Raw genomic sequence first — 12,046 nt, 5'->3', positions numbered from 1 at the left:
TTATTATTATTATTATTATTATTATTAAAACAATCTAAATAGACTAATCCTATCGCTGTGATAATCATGACTGATGTGTCATTAAGTAATTCTATTTATTATCAAGTTAGACCACTTCATGGCAAACTGCTTTGAAAGGTCAGATAATTGCGTTCAGTGGTGTGGAAAGGCTTATTATCAGTACGTCCTGGGAAGGATGGTAAAGGAGTTTGCAAATGCTGTTTGCAAATGGGAGATTAGGGTCTCAGGGGAACAATCATCCCTCTCGGCTGTTTTGATGCTTTGGTTTAATTTAATTTATTTTCTGCAGGTGTAGTAATGAGATAAGGGGAAGCTTTTTTACAAGGTTGTTGAACTCTGATACGTTCTTACTGCCAACTGAAGATTTTTGAATATAGATTTATTTTACCCTCGTTTTATTTAACAACAAAATATGACAAAATACTGGCTGGCATTCTTTCCCCTGCTGCAGTGGGAAGGAAAACTTAACGGTGTCTTTGCTGGCTGAGCCAGGTGCAGCTATCTTGTCCACCGGACCCCTTCATTTAGGGCATCTGAGAACCTGAGTCCTGGGATGCAAAATTTGCATGAGAACTAATCTTCCTTCCTAGAAAATGCTACCACCCTCTTGGCTCCAAGTGATTAGAAAGAGGGAAATATTGTTGTGGAAGAATTTTGAGCATTCATTTAAAACAGGGGATTTATATAATGGATTTTTTTTCTTTCGAAAAGGTACATTTCCCTTAAGCCACGTTCACAGCAAGGAGTGGAAAAAGTACCTGTGAATTTTGGTAAAATAAGGCCATAGATAGTTAGAGGAAATATTGAAAATATACTTACTAGGTATTTCTCACTGTCTCTGAGCTGAACTCCTGCGCTTTACAGTAACCATCAAGCAGAGGAGAATATCTCATCAGAAAGAGATGGAATTAGGGGATAACCACAGCATGTAGTTGGTAGGAAATTTATGTCCTTTCAGCTGTGAATGCTTAAAATCCAAAACACTTTGTAGTGCTTTCCTGGATTTTTTTCCAGAAAAAGCAAAGAACAGAAAAGTACCATGCAATGAAAGGTTAAAAAAAAAAAGGTAGAATTGGCATTGACATTTTATGTTTAATAAATCTCACTGGACCTGCAACTTTTTATCCTTATGAGGCTAAACCCCTGAAAGCAGCAAACCCCAGACCTCAGCGTGCAAGTCCCTGTTTTCTCAGTACAACCAATAGTCATGTTTGTAACTCACCTACACAACATTGGTATGATTGCTTTAAAAATCCTGAGCAAGTTTGCTACTGCACAGCCTCTCAAAATGTCATTAACTCTATTAAATACCATGTGGTGATAATTCATGATGGTTTCAGAATAATATGGGAACCAGAATTGGGAAGTTTAAGAATCCAGTTTGTTAGATTCAGGCTGGAAATTGCAGAAAAGTTGAAACCAAGGATTAATTTCTTCCCCACTCGGCAAACAAACCAATCTGAGGTATTTCAGGACCTTTACCCCATAGTCCAACAGACCCTTAGCTCTCTGTATTTTATTAAAGGTTGAGGTTCTCTCTGTGGGAGACCTTTACTTTCAAGGCCAATCCTGGACCTGGTGTTGACTCTGAGACGTATGTATTTCCTTGACAAAGTAACCACTTTCTCTGGATTATCCAGAATCCCCCATCATGTTCCCTTCTGCTCAGCATCTGAGTGATGACCACGTACAGGCAAGAGCAGAGTTTGCGTTTCACCTCCAGAAAGGTGGCCACTATTAACTCTATTCTTTGAAAGTATTGAGTGAGTAGGAAATTTAAGAGAGTAGGACTTGTATTTGTAATTTGCTTGAAAAAAAGCCATCAACGATTGATTTTCCTATTGTGTTGGCTATTTTCTGCATAATTATCCAAGTTGTCTTTGGTATTGAGTGAACACCCCTAGTACTTCATTGCATCCTTCTGTTTAGGTTGTGGCTGATACCAACATCAGTGCCATTGCTACCCAGCTGGAGAGCATGTCTGCGGGATGCAACCTTAACTCTTCTTCTGAGCATCCTTCTGAAGATCCTGAGTAAGTTTGTACTGAGTGTGCATAACTGAGGTGGATTTCTGTGCCTTATGCCAGGGAAAAGCCTAGGCTGATGAAGGAGATATCTCCTATTGCTTTTCTCTCTAATTTTCCGTCACCTTTAAAATGGTAACTGTGACCTTCTCCAAGCTGATTACGGACTCATGTCCATCTTCACCTGGTATCAGAAATTGCTTGAATAAATAATCACAAAATATATTTCTAAGCACTAGTTCTGGACTTTTTTTTTTTATTTTTTTAATTTATCTCCTTTCTTTTTTAATGTGTTCTGCTGACACAATAGTTCTGCCCTTGTCTGTTGGCTTCCTTGCCACAAAGGAGTTATGGCCATAGCAATTTGAAATAGTTGATCATTGGCAGGCTAAGGCAAGAGGTGTTAAAAAGCCTGGTATCAGAGAGAAATGTTTCAAAATATATCCCAGAACTTTCTTTGTTTTTTGAACCTTTTTAGTTTTACAATTTGAAAAAAAAATCTGATTAAAAAAATTTCTACTTACATCATTGTAAGTGTGGTGATGGAAGTTAGAGATCTAGCTCTCCCATGGCCATGCATCATTCTCCATCGTGTTGCTTTTTAGGGCAGCTTATAGTATTCCAGTTATCATTTTAAAATTCATTTTCTCTTCATTTTGATTCATTAGCTTCATTATGTTCTTCATTTTCATTCTTTGATTCATTATATTTATTTTAGGAAGCTGAGATGCAAGTTGCTGCCCTACCTCTGGGGATTTTTAGTATAAAAGTGAAGCTATTTATGCTGCATTCTCTAGTCTTACAATGTGAGAAACTGCTTTTATTACTGCTCTCAAAGGAGAATTGCTTACTTCACAGAAGGATTTGTATTCTCTTTTTGTATCAAAATAGTAAGGAAATTTGAATGTGAAAAAAGATGAAGCAGAATTAGGTAGGCATATGCATTTGCTTTGTCCTAAAGAAATGGTTAGGTATTAGTCATCATAGGCTACACCTTTATACAGCTGGAAGGTACCAAACAGCTTTTGTCCACAATAATTATTTCTAAATATGTAGAAACGACTTTTTCAGATTTGAGATGGATGTAGATGAATGGTCTAAATTCCACCAAAAATCTTCCTTTACTCCTTGTAGACAGTAAAAGCCCCTGAAGAGAGCTCAGGCTGTGAGTGATGCACCAAGAGCGAGGGGCTCTCGGGAGTCAGCCCCTGGGGTGACGAGGCACAGGGATGTAGGTCACGTAGAGGTTGGTAGAAAACATCCCAAAGAACCTGCAGTAGAGCTGAGACTATAAACACAACTCTTCCTGGCTTCACACTGCCTGTTAGACTTGGGCCTCTGAAGTAATAAAATAAAATTATGCTCTGAGGAAATAGTTGCAGTTGCCACTTATGCAGACTAGAAACGGTGGTCAGAAAGCAAAGTGTCCGTTATGTACGTGCAGCGCCTGCAGATGAGGAGAGTCTCACTTCTGCATCAGAGATAAGTGCTCTCGATGAGCTCTTATTAAAAGTAAGTATTTTCCAAGTGAGGAGCTGAAGTACATGGAACAGCGTTTGATCTCTGAGCTGCGCAGCGAGTGTGTTTCAGCGCAAGGGCGAGTGTCATGGTTTGTGACAGTATGAAAAACTTATTGATAGATAAATATCTCTGTAAGTGTGCCTTCTGCATAAAGTCCTCAGAGATAGACATTGCTATTCTAAGTGATGTTTATTGTGTTTTCAGAAAGCCTCAGCCTAAGATTATTGCTTTGGAGAAAGGCTCTGATGGACTGGGATTTAGTATTGTAGGGGGGTATGGAAGTCCCCATGGAGACCTGCCCATTTATGTCAAGACTATATTTGCCAAGGTATCTTTTTGTTGTTTTCTCCCTTTTTCTGTATTATCTTTAAAAATAAACCTAAAATTCAGCTTGCATAATATATTATGTAGTAGAAAGCAAAATGTACTGTCTCAGTACGTTGATATAAGTGGACCCAGAACTCACAGCTGGCTTCTCAGTTTATATTTCATATTACCGATGGCTGAAACAAGATACTTTATCTCAGCAAAATCACTCTGTGTACTCGGGGAAACTTGCTTTTATGCATTAAAATATTTATAAGGCAGTTTTATATCTGTAAATCTCAAAGTGCCTTCCAAAGAGGTATGGAGGCATCACTTTTCCCGCCGTACAGTTGCAGAGATGCTGTAACCTTTGTGGCTGAGCTCAGCTGCAAAACCAGCAATAAGCTCCTGTGCTCAGATAGTCGAGAAAAATAACACCAAAAGGACAAAAACACCATTCCTCGTGGCTTGATGATGAATTGGCTTCCACCTCAGTCCTACCTTTAGTTGTTCTCCCTTGCGTCCAGCTTCTCTCTCATGCCCCTCCATGAGGACTCCACTCCCGTGTGCTGGAGCCGCCCCCGGCGCGGGTGTCTCAGCCCATCTCTGACCCCAGCCCTGAGTGTTGGGGAGGACTTGGGGGTCCCAGCCAGGTACAGCAGTGGCTCTGGCCACCGAGGATGAGGAAGAAACAGAAGCCCGGCTCTGTCCAGGGCTTGGGGCAGTGTCCAGGCTGTTCTGCGGCATGAGTTCAGCATCCCTCTCCCTCCTGATGTTTTAACCCATTTCTCAGTGCTGGGTGTGGAGTATATTTAAATACAGCTTTAACAAGTCTCTCCATTATTATAAAAGCCAGAACCAGTCATTACACTGCAATTTTTTTCAGGGATGAGCCAATTCTCCTCTTCCCAGGGGCGTATCACCCACCCACACTGCCCCAGACCTCACAGGGTTGGGTGAGCGATGAGCAATGGTTGAAGCACTCAGGGACACTTCAGCACTGTCCTTTCCCATGTTCCCCACCCAGTGACGGTGGGATTTCCAGTGCTACATCCCTCCTCATTTCATCCATCAGCATTATGGGAGACGGAAGGGCTCTGTGCTCCCGGCCGCTAACGACTGGCTTTGCCGTTTGCAGGGAGCAGCTGCGGACGATGGCAGACTGAAGCGCGGCGACCAGATTTTAGCGGTTAATGGAGAAGCTTTGGAAGGTGTTACTCATGAACAAGCTGTAGCTATTCTGAAGCGCCAGAAAGGAACTGTCACATTAACGGTGTTATCGTGAATGTCATTGCGCTTCGCGGAGATAAATGCAATTATTTTAGAACATCAGTAGAGCTATAATAATACTGTCCAGCCCTGAGCAGGATGCAAAGCAAACCCTGGCAAAAATGAATCGATATTCACCCCGTTGCCAGAAAAGGGTAGTGTGCATCTCGAGCTTCATTTAGCCTTCCACATTTATCAGCCTTTCTCCTCACCCTCCCCTACTTCTGGTGGCTTTTGAGGTTTCTCTGGACGAGTTTAATTAAGAAACTTCAAAGAACAATATCCATTTTTCTTTATTTATACATCAGTTTATCCTCCCTAGTCTGAACCCCTTTACAACTGCTGAACCTGGAATCAGTTCGCGCACACAAAAGAGAATTTAGATCATCAACTGATCTCATCTGATGAGCAGAAATAAACGCTGAGTGACTTGTCATCTCGCTCATGATTTACTTATGCTAATTGTCCTTTCAAGTATGCCAGAAAACATTAGCAATGTAATTAAATTACCACTGTTCCAAATGATGAAATATCAAATTCTCCTCTGGGAAATTATTTGTGCTCAGCACAGTAAGTCTGATAGTCAAATGTGAACTTCTCATGTTTATCTCTTTGGGTAGGTCTGTGGAAGTTAGTCAGAGGTAATTACTGTGATGTGTCAATTTGCAGCCTTTAGCATGAAAAATAAACTAGGGGAGAGGGAAATTATTATTTTAATTTTTTTTTTTTAGGCTTTTAAAATGTTTGAGCCTTTTCAGATATTTAGGCAGCATGAACAACAACAACCTATCTCATTCTATTCTAATTATGTTTTTAAAGAAGAAGAAACGTGCTGATATATGCCAGGCGTGTTGCGTACAAAGGCAGTTGTTGTTGTGCCAAGTTGCAGCATAATTGTTCATCCTGAAACTTTAATGAAGACAAAAGTTTGCTGCGGCAATGTGATCCTCTAAGTCTAGTAACTGATGGTGAGCAGTCCCTCTGCACCTCGTCTTTAAGGATGGATGAAGTTAATCCCAACCAGCAAACCATCGTACGTTTCCAAGAGTCTCCCCAGGATCAGATAGTGCAGGAAGAGGCTTTCATGGATCACAGAGGATGCTTCTCCCTCGGGGCTGCTGGAGTTCAATTTTGGATAATACCAAATAATACCAGGCAGTGGTGAGATGATGGCCGCAGAAGACTGCTGCGGCGGTTGAAGACGATGGGGCTGGCTGCTGTGCCCGTCCTCCCCAGGGCAGAACCTGCAGAAGGGGGTTCCTCACCCCCCTTCAGCGACTCAGATGGCTCAGTTGAAGGAACCAACTATTTTTTTGGTTTAAGCAAAGCCAGGTGAGAACATGCTGAAGCCCATGAGGAGCCTTCCCAAGGCCTGTCCTGCTCTGCGTGGTGGAGGTGGGATTCAGGAACGTTCAGCCAAAAGTTAGCAACTTGGTTACATGTCGCAGCCATTCCTGCAGCGATTATATGACCGTAGCCTTGGTGATTTAGCAGATGAATTTGGCAAGCAGATTAATGGCAATGCAAGTCATTGTGGTTTAATCTTCCTATCCAGTGGAACAGGAGGGTTTTGGAGGAAGCAGCCTGGTCTGATTTGGACTATTTGATATAATTTATAATGATGATGTAACTGGGAGAAATGAAAGGGTGGAGGGGTCAAAATTGACTGCTCATTTTATGTGAAAAATCCCTGGAATTAAATGGAAAGAAAATTCAGAATCTGTAGGGTGGTAACTGAGTAGGGCAGGGTTTGTGTTGAAGGCACCGTACGTTTTAGCTCAGGTGGGTGTCCCCCATTGTACATCAACAAACAGGTACTGAAGCGAGATGAACTACACTCAAACGAGCAAGCTGTGATTAGCTCTCACTGGAAGGGTTTTCCTTATTTCATTGACAAGTTTTCTTTAGCTTTAGGTAATCACAAAGTGCATTTAGCCTGCTGGAACCATGAGTGCGTGTTCCGTTCATAGTGCCTGGAAGAGACTTCACATTTTCCATGGATTCCCACTGTACTCTTTGATTTACCAAGCAAAGTGTTGGTGGAACCTTGGTTGTAGATGCACAGAAATATGTCCAGTTGTAGCAAATGGGAGAATTTTTAACAAACTGCATTTGGTTGCAGAAGTATCCAAGGTCTGCAGAGGTTAAAGGCAGGTGGGTAGGTGAAATGTGAAGAGGAACCCTCAGAAATTCGTATGGAATTTATGAACAAAATGCAACAATTCCTCTGATTATGTTTTTATAACAGTTGCATTCCTACTTTAAGATGTTGCCACATTTAATCGATGAAGTTTTACACGGCTATTTATTAGCCTATTATGCACATACTGTTCATATACATAAAGAATAGAATTTATGGGCTGAGATATTTTGCACTTCTCATTGCTCAGAACGAGAGAGAACATTTTCTGCTTCTTGTAATTTGCACTTTGTGTGTTTGAATATATTACTGCCAAAAATTATATTGCAACTAATTGATAAACCAGTGACCATGCGGAGAAGCGTGTGCCGTCTGTACAGGACCAAGTTAGATAATTAAATTTGCATTACGCTTGTCTGGGTTGAGGTGTTCTGGTTTGTTTAAAACTTTATTTCTGTGCAAGGGAAAAAGCAATTAAACCTCTTGATTGTATGTTTACGTCTATCGGTAAAATGAGACATTTTATGACTTCAGAGATTCTAAATAAAGCTCGGTTACATAAGCAGGTGTGCATTTTAATTTTATTTTTTATTATTTTTAATTTAAGTCACTGTAAAAATCTATTGTGTGAGGTGTCTTTGTTTGCTATTCCAAGTAGGGCTCGTGATTCCCTTCGTGGGGAGCAGAAGCGGTGGTTGCTGTAGGAGTGGTGGAAGGCTGCGGTGACAGCCAGCTGTGGTGACAGCCAGCCGAGGTTCTGTGTCCACATAGCAGGATTGCTCTTGAGTGAGAGGGTCACAAGGAGCCATCCCCTGCACGTCCACTCTCCATCAGAAAGCTACAGCCACCCACCTCGGTGCTGTAGCCTGGTAAGTTTTTAATCAGGTGAACACCAACAAAAAGAGCTTGGTTGAGAGATCAAGGATCTGGTGCACAGGCAGCAAAACTAGGGGATGAAGGTGAAGGTCCTGAGTGATTGTTATTGTGCCAGGAGGAATCAAAATCGACACAAAGGAGGAGCATCTATACCGTAGGCATCTCACAGCCCTTCAGAGGTGCCACTCACCACCATTTCAACTCAGAGAAACCAATGGGAAGGGTTCTCCTGCCTTGGTTTGAGGACTTCTAGAAGGGCCACTTGCTGTTCACAGACCTTCCATCACCTTCTTTACCTGGAGAGACAGGGAATAACCTGCAGTTTGCAGTCTCCCAACTAACAAGTGATAGGACAAGAGGAAATGGCCTCAAGTTGCGCCAGGGAAGGTTTAGATTGGATCTGAGGAACAGTTACCTCACCAAATGGGTTATCAAACATTGGAACAGGCTGCCCAGGGCAGTGGTTGAGTTGCCATCCCTGGAGGGATTTAACAGACCCGTAGATGTGGTGCTTAGGGACATGGTTTAGTGGGTGTGGCGGTGTTGGGTTGACAGTTGGATTTTATGATCTTAGAGGTCCTTTCCAACCTGAATGATTCTATGATTCTGTGACACCATCAAGGACATCCTTGACATCACCAGGAGCCATCTTCAGGCTGTTTGCATTTCTTGGCTAACTCTGCAAAGAAAAGGACAAGTTACACCTGGGTTTAGACTTCTTCCAAAAGCTGGGATTGAGATACTGTAAATTTTTTGTGTCCTCCCCACCATGTCAGCTTGCCGAGGAACAATGTCTGTCCAGCCATGACAACCCCCCCTGCCAAGCACTGAGCTTCAGAAGCAGCCCGAGATGGTGTTGGGGCAGCGAGGTGAACCGTGGTGGTGGAGGGTGGGCTGGTGTGGAAAGCAGGTCAGCCTGGAGGGGTGAGGGGACTCCTGGCATGTTACGCTGCTGCAGAAGGGATCGCTGTAACGCCTCAAAATTCCCTGTAATTAATCAAATGGCGATTACCCCCCGGCAGGTCTGACATCTATAGAGCCTGTTGGGCTAACGTGATTATGCTGAGATGGAGCAGTTAATGTTCCTTTACCTGAAAGAACTGGAATGAATTAATTTAATGTTACACATGTATAAAACCTTTCTTTTTTACACTTGTGCTGAGCACTGGTCTATAATTCCATTATCATCTTTCTCCACGGTTTCACACTTCTCCATCCATAATTCGCTGTATTTACATTCTGGTTAACCACTGTCGCGGCCGTTGTTCCTCCTTTTAGCAGCAATGGACATTCTGTTCTCTAACACCCACCGTCCCGCGAGAGCTGGGCCTTTTAGGGTGGCAACAAATCAGAGACCCATGTTCTGCAGCATCCCAAACAGGAAAGGAACGAGGATCACCTTGACTTTGCCTCCAGCCTGGTCCAGCTCCGAGGTCTCTGCTGCTTTAGCAAGTCTGATGGAGTTGAAGCAGAATTTATTCCCAGTTCCTGCACAAGAAGGAAAATATGCAGCAGCATAAAAACCTCCTTATTCCTGCTTTGCACCTCTGTAGCTGCTCGGTTAAAATTCAAAATCCCATCCTAATCAAAGTAATTGTACCAATTAAAACTACATTGACGTGGGGTTCTACTTGAAGGGAGCTTCTAAACAGGAGGGAGAGCGACTTTTGACATGGGCAGATAGTGATAGGACAAGGGGAAATGGTTTTAAACTAAGAGAGGGGAGATTTAGGCTGGATATTAGGAGGAAATTTTTCACCCAGAGGGTGGTGAGACAGTGGCAGAGGTTGCCCAGAGAAGTTGTGGAAACCCCATCCCTCGAGGCATTCAAGGCCAGGTTGGATGGGGCTCTGGGCAGCCCGATCTAGTGGTTGGCAACCCTATCCACAGCAGGGGGGTTGAACTGGATGATCTTTATGATCCTTTCCAACCCAAACCAGTCTGTGACTCTATGATGGTCTATTGCATTTTTATTAGGGAGATGGAAACTCTCTGGTGTGATGATTCTTCCCCAACGTTGTGCTAGAAGCCCCATACCTAGAAACACTCAAGGCCAGGTTGGATGAGGCTTTGAGCAACCTGGTCTAGTGGAAGGTGTCCCTGCTGATGGCAGGGGGGTTGGAACTGGATGAGCTTTAAGGTCCCTTCCAACCCAGACCAGTCTGGGATTCTATTCTATGATACTTGAGGATCTACTGACCGGGTGTCTGCAGCTCCTTGCTGGAACGCAGTGTTAGCCGGTGAAAAGTGGGATCGTGCCCACCAGCGAGAGGTTTATTTCTTAGCTGGTGTTTCACTGCTCCTGGCAGAGAAGCAGGAATCGCTGTGCAGCTCCTGACACCCACAAAAACCTGTGAACTTGCTGCCTCGGGTGGGGCAGCTAAAACTGGACAAATGATTATTGTGTGGGCAAAGGTTTTCTAGTGTCACCGGGTTTTATACCGGGGAGTGGGGCAGCAAACGGGGCCTGGTACCATCTGTGTTGGTGTTGGCCAAGGTGTGAGGTGTCGCTGGCCATGTGTTGTGTAATCCTGTCTCCACCAGCCATCCCCCACGCAGATCACACGTGGTGGGGGTACACAGTCCTGGGTCTTTGGGTGATGCCTGGGTCTTGGTGGCATGTTGGCAGCTGGTCTTCATCTCCTCCATGGCTGGAGCCCACCCTGACAGAGTTCTGAAATCCACCCTTACCTTGCAGACTGAGAGCCTTTGCTTTATCTATCAGATTTCTCCCATCTTTCTCAAAATGGGACTATAAACTCTTACTGGGAAGTATCTGCTCTTGGAAAGATGACCTTCCCAATGAGCATTTCAAATATTAAATCACTCGGTACTGTTGTTACCCCTCTTTTCATCCCACCCCGCAGTGTATGTGGGATGCAGCGTGTTCCTGAGCCCCCTGGGCACGGCTGCCATTAGCTGATGGATGTCACCAGCGCTGGACCAGGGGTTGTTACCCACACTGGACCAAGGGAAGTCACCAGCACTGGACCAGGGAATGTCACCAGCGCTGGACCAGGGGTTGTCACCAGTACTGGACCAAGGGATATCACCCACACTGGACCAGAGGATATCACCAGCGCTGGACCAAGGAATGTCACCAGTGCTGGACCAAGGGATATCACCCACACTGGACCAGAGGATGTCACCAGCGCTGGACCAAGGAATGTCACCAGCGCTGGACCAAGGGATGTCACAAGTGCTGGACCAGGGGTTGTCACCAGTACTGGACCAAGGGATGTCACCCACACTGGACAGTGCTGGACCAGGGCAGAGACCTGACACATCCTCACCCAACGGCTACAGCCACCAGCCAGGGATGCTGCGCAGGCCCCAGCCACAGCACCGGCTCCGCAGCTTTTTCTCCTGAAATGGCACTAGATGGAGCAATTGACAAAATATTGCATTTCTGCTGCCTTCAGCCCAGGCCTTGCCCTGCCAGAGGGGCTGCCCCAGGGGATGCTCCGAGGATGCTCCATCCTCTCAGTCCCAACAGGGAAAACCAAACTCCCTAACCTCTGCTCTGGCTTTTTCCAGCTCGTTCCCCTGCAGCAAATAAATCTGCCTTTGCCACCGAGACGTTCATCTCTGCTGAGAATATTAAATTCTGCTGACAGTAACTGAGCTGACACCATCGGAGCCGCTGATGGGGCAGTTTCTGGGTGATAAACCAGAGGTGCTGATCTTCTCTGCCACCCGCATGGGCAAGACTGGGGGAGGAAAGAGAAAGTAGGATTTATCATGTTTCATACCCTTCGACTTGGACCTGAAGAAGCTGCTGGTCATCAGTTTTGCCTCTCCCCTGATGTTCATCCTCAGAAGGCTCGTCCCAGCACCCAGTTGTCACCCCACATGGGAGGCAGTGGGCAGGAGCTGCTCGCAGATGTCC

The 12,046-nt window shown here is 44.4% G+C and overlaps 1 protein-coding gene across 1 annotated transcript in view; it reads left to right on the top strand.

Annotated features, from left to right (window-relative positions):
- Positions 1-5,662, top strand: part of LOC104523748 (PATJ crumbs cell polarity complex component) — a 13,387-nt gene extending 7,725 nt beyond the window's left edge. The window contains exons 6-8 of the mRNA XM_029084612.1: positions 1,951-2,054; positions 3,771-3,894; positions 5,011-5,662. Of these exons, the coding sequence (XP_028940445.1) occupies positions 1,951-2,054; positions 3,771-3,894; positions 5,011-5,157 (375 nt within the window). The 3' untranslated portion in view covers positions 5,158-5,662. The remainder of the gene's footprint in view (positions 1-1,950; positions 2,055-3,770; positions 3,895-5,010) is intronic.
- Positions 5,663-12,046: the final 6,384 nt, after the last annotated feature.

Source organism: Antrostomus carolinensis, unplaced genomic scaffold (assembly GCF_000700745.2).
Source record: "Antrostomus carolinensis isolate BGI_N321 unplaced genomic scaffold, ASM70074v2 scaffold21594, whole genome shotgun sequence".
Taxonomy (NCBI): Eukaryota; Metazoa; Chordata; class Aves; order Caprimulgiformes; family Caprimulgidae; genus Antrostomus; species Antrostomus carolinensis.
Note: the sequence above shows the minus strand (reverse complement) of the source record. Positions and strands in the feature narration are given on the sequence as shown.